Raw genomic sequence first — 17,216 nt, forward strand, 5'->3', positions numbered from 1 at the left:
AAGCGGTGAGGAAAAACTTTCTTCTGAAAACTGAAATAGAAATCGCAGCAAAGACAAAAGTAACAATGCAAAATAGTAATTAAAATTGTCCTTTGCGCAGCTTTTCAGAAAGGAAAAAAGAGAGAAAGAAAGTGAAATAATCATGAGTTCGAACAATTTGTGTTTTGTTTTGAATTTATTATTGCGCAGTTGAGACATTTTATTTTATCCGTTTTCTTTCACATCAACTCCGTGTGATTGTGGCGCGCCATTGCGATTGCTCCTCCCGTCCCACGGCACTTCAATACAAATCCGCTACATACAAATAAAACAACAAAACACAAACATATAAAGAAAAATGTTTGGGTTTTTATCTTTCATGTGTATTTCGTTTATACATTATTATTATTCCTTCACTTTTACGTTTTCTATTTATTTACCTCTTCCACTCCCACACTCTACTCGTCACCATGTCCTTCCACGTTACCGCCCTACTGCTTCTCACACCTCACCCTCACCCAGTAATTACTTCCTTTCTCTCCGTCAGGTAGCTCCTCGGGGTACAGGGACCGTTTCCTTCGTCCCTACTTCCTGTCACAGCCAGTGGGACCTTTCTCTGTTTTATCTTTGAATTTTCTTATTCTTTATTGCTCGTTTTTACTTTTTTCCCAGTTTGTTTTTATTCCTTTTCTGTCAATTTTCTTTTATCATCATCATCATCGTAGTCTTTATCGTTATCATCTTTCTTCTTCCTCTTTTTCTCCTCCTCCTCGGCGCTTTATAACCCCATTTATGAGCCGCTCATTGTTATCCTTCAGCCAGTCTTCATTCCATCCCTTCTTTACTGTTATAGGAAATACATTCGGACAAAATTCACGAAACAAATCAGATTAATCGAATGAGGGCTGGGAAAATTTGAGTAAAGGATGAAATAAATATAAATAAAGGGATGAAGGTGGAAAGAAGAGAGAGGAGTAATGAACAGAGTAACTGGTAATAGATAGATGATAGATAGATAGATGGAAACTGATGGATGGATAGATAGTTAGCGAGAGAGATTCACACACACACACACACACACACACACACACACACACACACACACACACACACACACACACACACACACACACACACACACACACACACACACACGAAGGCAGATTCTCACACAGTTGACAGACAGGATTAAGAATGATCGTTTGTCCCTCTCGTGTTAACAGTCGATAAGTTGTTAGAATTTAGTTTTTTTCAAGCTTGTGAGTGGATCAAACGAGATTTGGATCGTGGGGGAAATGAACAGAACACAACGAAAGTGAATGAAGGTTACTTGCTTTCAAACTAGGACTGTACACTGAATCCCTCTTCATCCCGTTCCTCTCCTCCTCCACACCCCTTCCTCCTGTCCTTTCTCCTCCTGTCTCTTTCCTTCCTTCCATCTCTTTCCCTTACTCCTTTCCTTTCCCCAGTTCCTTTTCCTCCTGTTTTTTTTTCTTTCCTTCCATCTCTCTCTCCTCTTCTCCTTTCCTCTTTCCGTTCCTATTCCTCCTGTCATTTTCCTTCCCTCCATTCCTTTATTCTGCCTCTTTCTTTCCTCCCGTCCCTTTTCCTGCCTCTTTCCCTCCTTCCACTTTTTTCCTCCACTCTTTTCCTACCTCCCATTCATTTTGCTCCTGTCTCTTTCCCTCCTTCCATTTCTTTCCTCTTCTTTTCTTCCTCCCGTTCCTTTTCCTAGCCTGTCTCTTTCCTTTCTTCCATTTTCTTTACTCTACTCCTTCCCTTCCTCCCGTCCCTTTCATTAGTCCTTCCTTCTCCCCTCAGCGCCCTTCCTCCCGTCGTGTTTGCCTTACCATGGCTTGCGTTCCATCCACGCCGTCCCTATATTTGACGCCCGAGGGGTAGGTAGTGGTAAGGTTCCTTCCATTTTCGGCCTGTGGACAGAGAGGTGTACATCAGTGAGAATCTTGAATATCATGCTGCGTCTTGTTACTCTTATGCCAATATGCACCTTTGCCATGGTTTTTATATGTATTCTTGGTGTCAGAGAGTTGTATGTACTACGTATGTCTGCCCATGCATGGTGGTTCATATGCACTCGCACATACATACATACATACATATTCATATCTACTATATTGTTTTGGTTTTGTATTTACAGTGAATTGTTGCACACAGTCTATTTATGATGCAGTTTTATAGTGTTGATTATGATAAGAAAAATTGCAAGCTAGCAGCTTATGCAAATTAGTCTAAGTCTACTGAGTATTTTATTCATTGCTATATCTATTTATTATTATTATTATTTATTTATTCATCTATTTATTTACTATTATTATTATTATTATTATTATTATTATTATTATTATTATTATTATTATTATTATTAGGTCGGCGAGGCTAGGATGGTGAACCTGCCCTGCCGCTTATATTTAAATGGGAGCCAACACTCCAAAATTGTTCTCTGAAAAATCGTGCTTGTATGTACTCGTGGAGCGTCAGTGTCGTGGATGACTCAGTGTGTCAAGACTTTGTCCTCAGCAGTCTGTTCTGTCAATCTGAATAAGTGTTGCTGCACAGTGCACCGCCCCGTGGCTAGGACGAGGAATCACTCATGTCCTTCGCCGCACATCATGCTTGAATTGGCAATGATTTCCCCAACCGTTTCATGTTGGATGAAGTGTGTGTGTGTGTGTGTGTGTGTGTGTGTGTGTGTGTGTGTGTGTGTTCAGGTAGGCAGATAGATAGATGGATAGATAAATGATTATGTTGTGTCCATATCATTATATCTTTGGCTCACTTTGCTCCGGAGTTGAAGACATTGCACATCCTCCCTAAAATGGTTTCATGGCTGATGATGGCTGTATTTAGGTTAGTTAGTCATATTGGTTACATTTCTCTTGCCAACATTTTCACTGGCAAGACATCGTGACCCCAAATATAGTCTAGTGTACACGCCTGCACCAGGAAATGTGTGTGTGTGTGTGTGTGTGTGTGTGTGTGTGTGTGTGTGTGTGTGTGTGTGTGTGTGTGTGTGTGTGTGTGTGTTGATGGGTGGATTCGTTGAGGCGTGCGTGCGTGCTTAGATGAGTATGCTTGTATATGTCATTAAATATTCCGTCATATTCAGTGTCTTTCATGTTGTATCGAGTAATGACACACATGACGTGCGTTGGTAGTACACGTGTGAGCCGGGCTTCAGTATATGTGTGCGTGTGTGTGTGTGTGTGTGTGTGTGTGTGTGTGTGTGTGTGTGTGTGTGTGTGTGTGTGTGTGTGTGTGTGTGTGTGTGTGTGTGTGTGTGTGTGTGTGTGTGTGTGTGTGTGTGTGTGTGTGTATGTGTGTGTGTGTTTCACTGTTTGATCTGCTGCAGTCTCTAACGAGACAGCCAGACGTTACTCTACGGAACGAGCTCAGAGCTCATTATTTCCGATCTTCGGATAGGCCTGAGACCAGGCACACACCACACACCGGGACAACAAGGTGTGTGTGTGTGTGTGTGTGTGTGTGTGTGTGTGTGTGTGTGTGTGTGTGTGTGTGTGTGTTGTGTGTGTTTGTCCTGGTGACACGTGCAAAAAATGGGCATTAAGTTAGGTCTAAATTAACTTAACATCTATATACTATATTATCGTGCATTTCCTAGTCTATTACTATGCTGTCTATCACTTGCACCGCACGGACCGGACCAGTGCCGGACTAAGACTAGGCTAGAGTTGCGGCAGTGAGGCTGTCAGAACCAGTGCGAGCGTTTAGTGGCCCAGCTGTTGCTGCTACTCGGCGTGCATCGATGCATCATGGGTGAGTCATGCCATGCGAACTTCTGCGTGCTTGGCGTGCTTTGCTCGGGCGTGGCTTAGGGAAGGTGTGGGGGAGAGAGGGAAGGAAGGAGCGTGGCATGAGTAGTGGGCATGGGCATTGTTAAGGTCGGCGTTAGGAAGGGCCTGGCGTGGCCCATCTCTTTACCTTCGGAGGCCACTCTCCATGGACAGCAGAGTAGGCATTAGTATACCCTGGGGGAGGGTCGTGGATATCACCGTTCGTAAGAGCATCGGTTGGTGCAGCACCCGGAGGTCCCTGCTGGCCGGCCAGTTGAGGCAGAACCTTATATTGGGCAGCGCCAGTTTTGGGCTTTTGACCTTTCTTAATCTTTTTGCCGCCCTTATTAACGGCAGGCTTAGGCTGAGGCGTCTGCTGCGGGGCTTTTTGAGACGGTGCCACTTGCTGGGTTGCTTTTGGGGGCTGTGGTGGGGCCTGTGGCTGTGGGGCTTTCTGGGGAGCGGGCTGGGGTTGCTGGGCCTGTTGGGTAGGCTGTGGCTGTGGGGCTTTCTGGGGAGCGGTCTGGGGTTGCGGGGCCTGTTGGGGAGGGACCTGTGCTGGGGGTTGCTGGGGAGGAGCCTGTTGCTGGGATGGTTGTTGGGGAGCACCGTTTTGTTGTGTGAAGTGTGGCTCGGGGGCTTTTTGGGGAGCAAACTGGACTCGGGTTACCTGCTTGAGAGGCTGTTGGTTGACCCAGGGGGCGTTCTGGGGAGTGTACTGGGGCCTGGATGGCTGTTGTGGTGGTGGAACTACTTTCTTGGGAGGTTGGGGAGCCTGCTGGGATGGCTGGGGAGGCTGGGAAGTCTGTTGGGGAGGTTGGGGAGCCTGTCGGGGAGGTTGGGGAGCCTGTTGGGGAGGTTGGGGAGCCTGTTGGGGAGCCTGTTGGGGAGGTTGGGGAGCGAATTGGGGCTTAGGTGCTTGTTGAGGTGCCTGTTGGGGAGGGAATCGTGGCTGCTGGATCTTTTGGGGAGCAAATTGTGGTTGTTGTTGAGGTTGTGGTTGAGGTGCAGTCTGTGGAGCAAATTGTGGCCTTGGGGCAAACTGCTGGCGAGGGGCTTGTTGGGGCGTGTTTTGGGGCTGGGTCATGTTCTGTGGGGCGTACTGGGGTTGGCCAGCGCCGTGGGGAGTGTAAGGAGCAGGAGTAGCGTTTTGTGTAGCGAAGGGAGGCTGAGCGGCAGGTTTGGAGAAGGATGAAGCGAAGGGAGTTGGTGTAGCATTTTTAGGGAACTGTGGGGAGCCTTGGAAGGGCGGGGAGGGGTGAGCGTTGGCTGATCCGAAAGACGTGGGCTTTGCCATCGGCTGTCCTGCGCCCTGGAACTGTCTGCTGACGACCGGCGCGTGTTGCGAGATGGTGGACGTTTCCTGAGTCATCTGGTACTGCTGCGTTTGCTGCTGAGGTTGTTGGTACTGCAGCGCCTCTGTTTGGTGAGAACCGGAAACATGGGTCTCATAACGCTGTTGCACTTGGTAACTCTGTTTGACCGTCCTGGTGGAGGAGGCTACCTGCTGGTGCTGCTGCTGTTGGTGAGTCTGCTGCTGCGTGGTCATCTGTTGTTGGAAGTGTTGTTGTTGCTGTTGCGCCATTTTGCCTGTTGGAAAATGCTTCGCTGATTTCCTATTCACATCGCCCACGCCAAGCATTGTTAGTAGTTTATTTTGGATTGCATTTCTTGTACCACAGTTACTAAGTCCCTATACTACTATATATATACATGTTGGTATTAATATTGATTCTCACACTTTTGTGCTCGGGACTAAAGGATGCTGAGCCAGTAAGCCGCTGGTCAAAGCAGGTCAAGTTTTACCCCAGTATTAGGCCAAGCTGGGCTTCGTTACATCCCAGCCGTGCTGCACCGCTTCACACTGTACTTTGTGTGTCAGGGAGACTGTATCAGTGACTCTTCAAGAGGTATAAGACATCTCAAAGAACTAAATTGGCTGCGTAATTTCATAAATTACACGGAGTGAAATGGATTCATGTAGTGAATTTATTAAATGTATGTTACGTTGACATTTAATTTTGTGTAAAGATCTTCACAAAATTCCAAGTTGTCATTCAGCCCGGAAAATTATTCGATACCTTTGAAAAACGTTTCCGTGACTACCAAAAAAATCTACTGTGTTTTGTTGTTGTATTTTCAGTGGGGGAATAACAATGGAGTGTCCATCACACCTGTTTCCATTTGCATTAAAAACAATTAGGCTCAGTTAACTCCTGAATACATTGTGAGGCGGAATGGCGGTGCGGCGCGGCGGGGTGTGCGGTAAGCATAAGCTGTCACCTGCAATAGTTAGCTGGTGGTGTTACGTAAGACTGCGGGAGGCCTCTCGTCTCCCTGCACTGACCTCTTCACCGATCTTTGGGCGGGGCGGCCACTCCACGGGGCGACCTGCGGCGAAGAAGAGCACGTGTTAGAGAAAGTTGTGATGGAAGACTTGTTGACTTACGGATTATGAGACGATGACATTAGTTAAACGTTATGACGCTGCTGCTGCTGCTGCTGCTGCTGCTGTTTTGTGTTTGTGTAAGAGAGAGAGAGAGAGAGAGAGAGAGAGAGAGAGAGAGAGAGATGTACATATCGGAAGAGTAATAAATGTCAGGGGAAGGAAATGAAGGGAAAGTGGGTAATCGGCAAATGTGGAATATTCGCATGAAAGAAAAGGAAAAGGGAAAATTCACACACACATACAAGAAGAGGAAACTGTAGAATGCAAAAAGGTCGAATGGAATAGTTATATGGGAAGATATTCACATTGTTTTCATCTTTTCTTTGACATTTTATACATCTGAATAACATAATATTTCTAAACATTTAGTGCCAGGTACTGTACATTAATTAAGTCGACGTTTTAACACACACTTGAATAAAAGACGAAAATAAATCAATAAAGAAGAAAAAAAAAAAAGATCAGTAAAGAGGAAAGGCGAGACGAAACCGCAACGGAAGAGAATCACACCAAGTAAAAGTTCAGTGAGAGTATTGAGTCAAACAAGTAAAGAACAGGTGGCTGGGGACCTTGTTAGTCATGAGGCGCAGGTGTAAGAGGGAGTGTAGCATGAAAGGTACGAAAGTGGGTGAGATAAAGGAGTGAGTAAGAGAAGGGAAGGGAGGGGAAGGGATGGGGGGAGAGAAGAGAGTTACTAAGGGTGGAAGGGAAGGGAAGGGAGGGGGAGAGAAGTGAAGAAGAAGGGGATGAGTGGTGATGATGTCATGTGTTCACTTTTGGAACATTCCTGGGGGTGTCTTGCTATGTCTAGTGTGTGTGTGTGTGTGTGTGTGTGTGTGTGTGTGTGTGTGTGTGTGTGTGTGTGTGTGTGTGTGTGTGTGTGTGTGTGTGTGTGTGTGTGTGTGTGTGTGTGTGTGACTCATGAAAGCTAATTTATTCTTTGAACTGTTAGTCATTCATTTGCATTACTAATTCATACACAAAGAGCATAATCTTTCATATCTATATTAGTCAGAGAGAGAGAGAGAGAGAGAGAGAGAGAGAGAGAGAGAGAGAGAGAGAGAGAGAGAGAATGAGACAGGGAAAAGGGGACAGGAAGCAGGAAGAACAAGGACATGATGGGAGCGCCAGCAGAAGCAGCAATATTGTAGCGCCTCCACCCACCCACTGCAAGGCCACTCACTCTGCTATATTTTACGCCGACCCACCAACCCACCTACCCACCCACCCAGCCCAAACCTCTCTCTCTCCGCTATCTGCAGCAAGACCCACCATCTCACTTCACACGCCCTCAACATCCCTACAAGTAAACAAACACACGCACATTCTCATAAAGGATTAACACGCTTTTCTTTTGTCTCGTCCATTTTTGTTACTGGAATATGGAGGCGAAGTCTAAGAGGATTCCTGGGGTTTCCGACACCGTCTAGTTTTTTCTTGTCTTTCCTTTTCTTGTGGTCTTTGGTCGTTTTATTTATTTATTTTATTTTTTTGTGGAAGAAGAAAGGGGAAATTCGACAAGAGGAAAAGAGAGGTTTTTTTTTTTGTTATTTTGTTGTCGTTATCAAGTTTCAAATCTATACATAACATCAGTACGTTGCAAAAGTACGAGTCACATCTTTCACTGCTATGTAATTGCCATATCGCTCCTTAATTGCAAATCAGAGACATCTTTTGTTCTCCGGCCATCTCTGAACAAAACCTGTATGGGATATAGATTAGAAAATATATCCTTTTAAACGTTTTTTTTATTGTAGATACCGATGAAGAATTAGTCCAGTGCTCACGGTGAAAGGATTGTTCATACCTATTTTCCTGTACGGGATATAAATCAGAAAATATATCCTTTTAAACATTTTTTTTATTGTAGATTCCGATGAAGAATTAGTCTAGTGTTCACGGCGAAAGGATTGCTTATGCCTGTTATGGAAACGATACTTATGTTCTGATTAAGTCTTGGTTTACTGACTTGCTCCGTTTAGTGTTTTTTTTTTTTCCTCTATTTCGTCCTGATCGTGTGACAGTCTCTACAAAACCCGATTATTACATATATTTCACCAGATGAGAACATTTAACATTGAGAAAGAGCACTAAACACAATGGAAAAAAAATATGTATGAGTGTATTTGTTCCTTACTTGACTTTTTACCACCATTCTCTCAGCACCACTTTTCTAATAACGCCCTTAACACCTACCCCTCTAACTACAACAATTTTGAAAGGCCGCAGAAACAATTAGCCTGGTTTTCGAGACAGTTTCTCCTTTTAGTAAACTAGAAATCTTACCAATCTATCACTAGAACCACAGAAATACCCTTAAAACACCAGTATCTTTAACCGCGGACTTTGGAAAGCAGTGATGGTGAGAGAGCAAAGCGTTTCAGAATATGGGCCTTAGTAAACCACGAGATAGTTTTCACCAGAATGTAGTGGTTATATTTAGAGCGACCACGAGACACAAGACCGCTGGAGAAAACGTAAGAGATGGTGAGAGTTGTAGTAAAGGGGGATGGGATGGGAGGGATTCGGGTGGAAGGGGGAGGAAGTGGTGAGTTATGGGTGGGATAGGGAGGCGAGACGAGATACGATGGGACGGGTGGGTGGGTGGGTGGGTGGGTGGATGGGTGAGTATGGCGCGGAGTTTGTTACTAAGGTGAGTGGCATCTAACGAGTCATTCCTGTTTTCTTTATAGCGTGAGTGGTGAAGGTGCAAGTGTGTTAACAGTGACGGCTTTTACACCAAGAACACCAACAACAACTTCAACTACGACAACAACAACAACAACAACAACAATTACTGCTACTACTACTACTACTACTACTACTACTACTACTACTACTACTACTACTACTACTACTACTACTACTACATGCATCTCTTTCTTCTTCAGCTATGACCATGTATGATGTTGCGGGGCCATAACTGAAACCAATTAATCAGTCAATCATTCCTCCTCCTCCTCCTCCTCCTCCTCCTCCTCCTCCTCCTCCTCCTCCTCCTCCTCCTCCTCCTCCTCCTCCTCCTAGTACTACTACTACTACTTCACAACAACAACAACAACAACTACTACTACTACTACTACTACTACTACTACTACTACTACTACTACTACTACTACTACAATTACTGCGACAACCAACACAGTCTTAAATTCCTTCATGTCTCTCGTTTTCCTATACGATTCAGTGGTTCAGAGTGTTCTTTTGATATTTTTGGTAGTTGTTTGTCAGGTTTCGTTTTCTTCCTTGTATTTTTATTCGTGACAAAAATACTGCAGTTTTGCAATACATCTCATCCCTCACCATTTTTTTTTTTTTTTTATTGCCATTTCTTTTTTCTTTTTTCCATTTTTCTGTGTGCTATATACTTTTATTTCCATGCAACCCGCCCGAAGTGCAGTTTGCTATTTTGAACTCTTAACTCTTTATTTTTCTTTTTTGGTAAAGTTTTATAATCACAAAGATTTTCCACCAACTCTGCATATTTTGTTGGTAGGTCTCCAGATTAACTCTTGCATAAAAAGAATTAAGAAAATAAGCAAAACAAACGCAACAACTGTGCCTTAGGATGACTCGTGTGGACATAAAAGCCTCAACGTTTATCAACATCTAAACTATAAATACAATGCTGAGAGAGAGAGAGAGAGAGAGAGAGAGAGAGAGAGAGAGAGAGAGAGAGAGAGAGAGAGAGAGAGAGAGAGAGAGAGAGAGAACGCATGCTATCGGTACAAAAGAACAGTAAGTTATATATATAAAAAAAAAAAAATCAGCCATTGTGAAATTACAACTATTGGAGATGAGGCGATCGATGCGGGATTCAAAATAAATTATATTAATGTTGTTTAAGAGAATGATTTAATTAGGTACTACTTTCTCGGGAGTCTTGCTTCTGTCTAATTCGTTTGTGTTGCCAACCCACTCACACATTTTTATCAGGCGACCTTTTAAAACACATCGTGCCACATTGCCTTACTGCCACCTCCACCATCACCACCACTACTGTTACTCCTACTACTGCTGCTGCTACTACTACTACAACAACTATTACTACTACTACTACTACTACTACTACTACTACTACTACTACTACTACTACTACTACTACTACTACTACTACTACTACTACTACTACTACTACTACTACAGCAATACAAACAACAACAATATCAACAACAATGACAGTACTAACACAATCATCATCATCGTCACTGTCACCATCATAACATCAAGGCAGAGCTATCATAACACTCCTTTCCCAGTCTAACTCTCCCTCTCTCCTCCTTCCCTTCCTCGCGTTGCACAATACGAGTAATAAGCAGGTGAAGTCATCGCCGAAAGCACATCTGGCCCCCTCACTGTAATCTGCCCAGCTCCCCGACCCACTGACCCTTCCCAGATAAGCTACTAATATAAGTGTGTCTCAGTTCCCAGGAGGCATAGTTGGCGCCCTTAATAGCTGTAAGTGCCACCTGGTCCAAGTGGCACCCGCTGATACCTTATGACACCGGCAGAGAGTCACACTATTGACACTGGCACCACCCGCTGTTGATGATCCTTACATGGCCCTCTGTGGCACTTTGTTGAGCCTCACATCTGCCGCTGGCTTCTTGGGCACCCACATACAGATTTTGGCACTAGGTCGGTATTTTTGGCGGCCAGCTGTTGTTGTTTTCGCGCGCGTGTGCGTGTGTTGGTGTATCCGTTTTATAATGGAGCGGGAAGAGACACTGGGAGGGGAAAGGGCAAGTGGAGTGGTTAGAAAAGGCTATTGTGCATCATGTCTTCTTCCTCCTCCTCCTCCTCCTCTTCTTCGTCCTTCACTCCCACCATGTGTTCCCGAATCGTCTCGAGAGATGCTATTCTTGTCCTCGTGTTGACTTTTTATTCCTCTTTTTATATTGTGCCTGTCAGTGAGTCACGCTCCTAAGTCGACTCAGAGACGAAACGGGCAAATATAAGTGAACTGGTCACACACAAGTCATAAACAGTGCCAGGCTATTAATTATTTGGCTATATTTCAGTCCTCCTTCAGAGATAAGAAGAAAAAAATGTCCGTTTTCTATTTGGCTTATTTATAAAACTAAGAAGCGTAGAGACAGTTGCTCTCATTTTCTTTATTATTATTATTTTCTGTCATCGTTGTTGTTGTTATTGGTCTATTATTTAACACTGGCGTGAAGTAAGGAAGCATCATGTCCCTGCCGTGCTCTCATCGTCACGAGCATATGAGTGGTCCTCGGTAATGGAGCGCCGCCCACAGTGGAAGTGTGCGAAGGGAAACATGAAGAGAAATGTCAGGAATCCGTGCAAGGGAGGAATGTCGCTCTGGTATTTATCGAGTTTCACACATTTATATTTTTCTATTTATATTTTTCTCTCCATCCCCAGTTTCTGTGGAAATCATGTACTGCAAACGTGCATCCTCATTCATGAATTTTCGGGATTAAATTGAATGGACGTGACGGATGGAGAGTTGAAAAAAGAAATAGCAATATGATATATATATATATATATATATATATATATATATATATATATATATATATATATATATATATATATATATATATATACACGAATGTCACTTTTTTATTTCTATATTGGTGAATTTAGTTATGCTGACAGTTTGTGGGGAAATTGTTTGATGCGATTGGTGTCAATATTTTATTTCGTGATGCAGCCACACTTGCTAATAGGCTCATAGGCTCTGGAATCATTGGGGAACGAGGAAAAGTGATTGACCTTTTTTATACCTTTACGTGGTCTGACCTTTAATCATTCCTACTTGAAAACAGGCAGATGGCAGAGAGAGATAGAGAGACAGGCAGGCAGAAAGATGAATAGATGCATAAATAACCAGGCAAACGGAGAAGTAGGCAAAGAGTTACCGAACACACACACACACACACACACACACACACACACACACACACACACACACACACACACACACACACACACACACACACACACCACCACGCAGTCGATCAATCACGTCCATCCATCGCCCAGACAGACTGCCTGACACATCTGGGCTTCGCTGCAAGCACTTAGATGGGGCGCCAACACTTCTATTATTATTATTATTATGTGGAGAACACCCAGCTCTTAATAAACGAAGCTGCCAGAAATGAATCTGTTTTTCTATTGATTCATCAGTTTATTGATTTATTAGCTCATCTATTCCTTCATTCAATTATTGGTTCATCTATTTTAATTTTTTTTTTATTTACTGTAACTTTCAAGAGCATTAATCTGAAGAAGTGAAGGTCCTACTTTAATTTTGGTAATGAATATGTTAATCGTTAGTGTTTGAGTAAGGTCAGTCGGTCGATTTGTTTCTATTTACCCTGTGACTGAATTCATAAGTATAATGTATTGCTCGTTTTTTGTGGGTCAGTGTGTTTAGTATTACATGTTCACGGAGAGTATCTTTATTTCATCATATCTCTAAGCAATAACTGGAATAATGGATGACATGCAGCATTGACTAGCTTGACAAAGTAAGGACTGTCACCTATGCATCGTGTTAATAGTTTGATTCTCTCTCTCTCTCTCTCTCTCTCTCTCTCTCTCTCTCTCTCTCTCTCTCTCTCTCTCTCTCTCTCAAGAATGACGTTTTGCACAGCGTGGCGGCGTGTCAGGCAGTGAAAGAAGGACGTAAGTATCGCGGTGTCAGAGCCATACAGGAGCCAACGAGGCGCCCAGCGATGAGTTACGACAGTGTTGACTTAGCAAAACAAGAGTGTCACCTGTACCGCACTAGTTCACAGACGCGAGAAAGGGAGGGGAGAGGGAGGAGGATGACAGGAGAAGTAAATCGTTCTGTTCGCACAAGACGGTTGTATAACAAAAGAGGGACGGTAATAATAAATAATGAGACAGCGCCATCAACACTTCATGCATTACGACACTGGCAGAAGCTTCACCATTAGAACAAAGGCAAAGCACGCCTGGGCCTTGTATGTCCCTCTGTGCCACCACCAATACGGAAGTCTTGCCCCATGTAAAGTCAAGCTATTAAGTCCAAGTCCTCGACCTCCGCGGGGAAAGATTAAGTCCACTCGTCCTTCAGGGGTGGTCAGTGGCGGTGGCTGCGGCGGAGGTGGTGGTAGAGGGAGGTGCTCACCTTGATGGGGCTGTAGAGCACAGTCGTGTGGAGTGAGGGGCGGTGCTCCTGACAGAGGCACAACCGCTACAGTGAGAAGCGATGCCCCGTCAAGACTACTCCACTATACCCCCTCCTTTGCCACCCACCTCTCCACCCCCCTCGCCACCCACCTCAAACCCCCCATCCCACCACCGCCTCCCCCTATCACCGTGCCCTTCTTTTCTCTCTCACTACCTTCACCTCCCACACTTTTCCCCCTTCTCATTCCCCTCTTCCCTCTACTCATTCCCCTCTTTACCTAGCAGTCCTCTGTCTTCCCCCTCTTTCCAACCCATACTTCCCCCCTCATTCCCCCACCATGACATCAGTGTTGGGAGGGCGCCCGTCTCTCCGATAGCTAATTATAGTGGCCCTCTCGACACCCTCTGTGGGCGGCGGGTTGAGGAGAGGAGAGGGGAGAGTGTAGGAGGGGGATGAAAGAAAGAACGAGAGCCAGAGGGGAGGTGTTGTAGAAGTGAGGGGAACTGTGTGTCGGTGTTTTGTTGTAGGTGTACACGTGTGGTTTTCCATAGGTGTGTTACTGTATGTCTTAGAACACGATTCAGTGGTTCGTGTTGATATCTGATGTGTTTGTGTCTCTCCTTTATCACGGGTCCCTTGATCTCTTTGTTTACTATTGCCACTTGTCAGGTTTTTAAGGTGATTGTCATAAGCTCACAGGGATTAAGATTGGAGGAGAACACTAAACATGATGGATAAAGACTGCGGGACAAATCTCGCAACGGTCACGTTTATAAGATCAGTACACGGATAGAAAGAAAAAATAGAGTAAGTTAACATGTGAAAGTGAAACAATATATTCGGAAAAACTCAAACGTACACACACACACACACACACACACACACACACACACACACACACACACACACACACACACACTACATGGTTATTAACTATTCTCAGAATACAGAAACATAAAACAGAAGTAAAATAATGAGTAGTATAGGAACTTATTGAATAAATGGCCAACTTTTATATATTGTTGCCATTGTACCCGAAATAAAAACGAAATATTTGACGCTCAGCTGGACCTGTACAGACAAATTAATTAATAGATATTATTTTAACCTTCATTTGGAGTATGTGGCCTAAGTATTGGAAGTTCCATTTGGTGCTGAATGAGGGAAAGAAAAAAAGGCAATTATTCAGCCAGTTTGTATATATATACATTCTTTGTTCGCTCGCAGGAAAGTGAAAAACGTTCGTTTAGTCGTTGTTTGTGCTGTGTAATTAGAAATGTGTGTGTGTGTGTGTGTGTGTGTGTGTGTGTGTGTGTGTGTGTGAATGGTTATGTATGCAATTATTCGCATTCCGAGAGGCAAGTGGCCTTACACACACACACACACACACACACACACACACACACACACACACACACATTTATGCTCTTCACATTTGCAATTAATTATTTACCTCTGTTGTATTTAATGACGCATTTTAACTATCAGTATGGTTGTTGTTGTTGTTGCTATTATTATTATTATTATTATTATTATTATTATTATTATTATTATTATTATTATTATTATTATTATTATTACTATTATTATTATTATTATTATTATTATTATTATTATTATTATTACTATTACTATTATTATTATTATTGTTGTTGTTATTGTTATCATTATTATTGTTATTATAATTATTACAAGTACAACTATTTCACTTCCCTTTATCGTTGACCTTTTGACGCACATGTGTTTACCCTTCGCCATGTCATTCAGAGAGAGAGAGAGAGAGAGAGAGAGAGAGAGAGAGAGAGAGAGGCTTGGTCTTCGAGTTTCTCCTTCATCTCTTACACTTTCTCCTTTTTTTATTTCACTTATATTTCTATGTTTATTACCATTACATTATTGGTGTTCCTTGTCTTGATGTCCAGTCCTAACCATGAGTTCGTATTCATTCAAACAGCTGCTCTAAAGGGACTCTGCTGGGAAAAGCTAATATAGGATTTCTTTGCGTGTTTTTTTTACCAAAGTGGATTCGCATTTCTCTCCACTTCTGTGTAAATCTATACGTGTCATTATTGGTTTTAACTGATATATCTATTTAATCTTTATGTTTATGTAGTACTTGGTCTTTACACTAATCTATATACATGTATGTTTAGCCATCTATATGTCTATCTATCTATGTATCTATCTATCTATATGTCTGTCTGTCTATCTATCTATCTATCTATCTATCTATCTAGCTAGCTACCTAGCTAGCTAGCTATTTATCTATGTATCTATGTATCTATCTCTCTATCTATCTGTCTGTCTTTCTGTTTGTCTGCCTATCTATCTGTCTCTATCTATCTATCTATCTATCTGTCTGTTTGTCTGTCTCTGTTTGTCATGTCTGTCTGCCTCTCTATCTTTCTATATAATTTTACCTATCTATCTATCTATCTGTCTACGTTTATCTATCTATTTATATCTATTTATCAATGTGTTTATTTATTATTTCTTTTTATCTCTCCCTCATGTGTTCTTATTTCTGCGTGTCACTTTCTCCATCTATTTACATATCTATTTAGTATTTATTTCTGCATCATTTTCAGAGCAGCAATTAAGGAATTCCAACTGGGAAGCTTTGACTAAAAGGTCGGCAGATTGGTTCATCCAGTATTTCATTGCGCAACATAGCATCGTACATTTGGAATAGGAAAAATGGAAGCCAAGTAATTATAAATGCCTCGAAATGTCAGAAGGTTATATACCAGGATCTCTGAGTTTCCAATTTTTCTTGTATTGTGTAAATTTAATTCGTCCTCTTCGTCTTCATTATCTTCATTTCACATTCTCTTTCCTTTTTTCAACTAGATTTTTTTTTTCCTGTTTCTTTTTATTCTTTTATTATTCTTGTCCATATCTCATTATTTTTGTTTTTAGCACAATCATTATATTTTTATCTCTTTTCCCATCGTGTTTTCCTTCTCTTCTTTCTCTTTATCTTTATGCATTCATTATTTTCCAGTTATTTCAGCAATTCGTCGTCAGTCTTTCGTATTCCCTTTCTGCTTGTTCCTCGTCTTTGTCATTTAATTAATAGAGTGATTGCCGATGCCGCGGGTGTAAGGAGAACCAGTCACTTATACAGCTCTCCTTTCAGACAAATGAATAACTTTCAAGGAAGTCTTTTATTTTCAAAGGTCACGATAAAGATATACACAGATTCATATTTTACCTTCAACACTTTTAATCTTTTTATATTTCGATGTTCATGGATTTTTCCTTCGCATATTTTTTCTTTTTACTTAGCAAGCTGTAAGTTAAGTCTTCCCCAGATACCGTTTTATTTTGCTGCTTCGTAAGTTTCCCCGATAGATATTGCAGTTTTATTATAGCATACTAATTTTTTTTTCTTAATTTCTGTTCGATTTATTTTGTAGTGTTCAAGATTGCCTGTAATTCTTATTCTAGTTTCATAATATTTGTCCATTTAGTCACATATTTTCCCTCAGCCATTCGAAGTTGTCTATATTTGTGAGGACTATAAAGTGATGCAGTTTTTTTTTTTTTTTCTCGTGTTTGTCTCCATCTGGTCTTATATTACAGCTGCCTTAACTCTCGCAGAATGTACATTATTAGTATCAGTTTATCCGACACGTGAGACAGAATGGTTGTCTCGCAGCAGCAACCTTCTCTCTATTGATTCCATAATAGTCTCCTGAGTCAAAACTTGAAATCCTTATTACTTACTCTCTTTTTTATTGAATTTACCGTATAAGCAGCATTTTCGAACATGACACACACACACACACACACACACACACACACACACACACACACACACACGCGTATATATATAGATGAG

At 42.3% G+C, this 17,216-nt stretch overlaps 1 protein-coding gene across 1 annotated transcript in view; it reads right to left on the bottom strand.

Annotated features, from left to right (window-relative positions):
* LOC123498770 (basic salivary proline-rich protein 1-like) overlaps positions 1–5,376 on the bottom strand; it is a 13,368-nt gene extending 7,992 nt beyond the window's left edge. The window contains exons 1-2 of the mRNA XM_045246188.1: positions 3,940–5,376; positions 1,830–1,910 (exon numbers count right to left, since the gene is read on the bottom strand). Coding sequence (XP_045102123.1) covers positions 1,830–1,910; positions 3,940–5,376 — 1,518 coding nt within the window. The remainder of the gene's footprint in view (positions 1–1,829; positions 1,911–3,939) is intronic.
* Between the last annotated feature and the right edge of the window lie 11,840 nt (positions 5,377–17,216).

The sequence above is a fragment of the Portunus trituberculatus genome, chromosome 48, assembly GCF_017591435.1.
Source record: "Portunus trituberculatus isolate SZX2019 chromosome 48, ASM1759143v1, whole genome shotgun sequence".
NCBI classification, from domain to species: Eukaryota; Metazoa; Arthropoda; class Malacostraca; order Decapoda; family Portunidae; genus Portunus; species Portunus trituberculatus.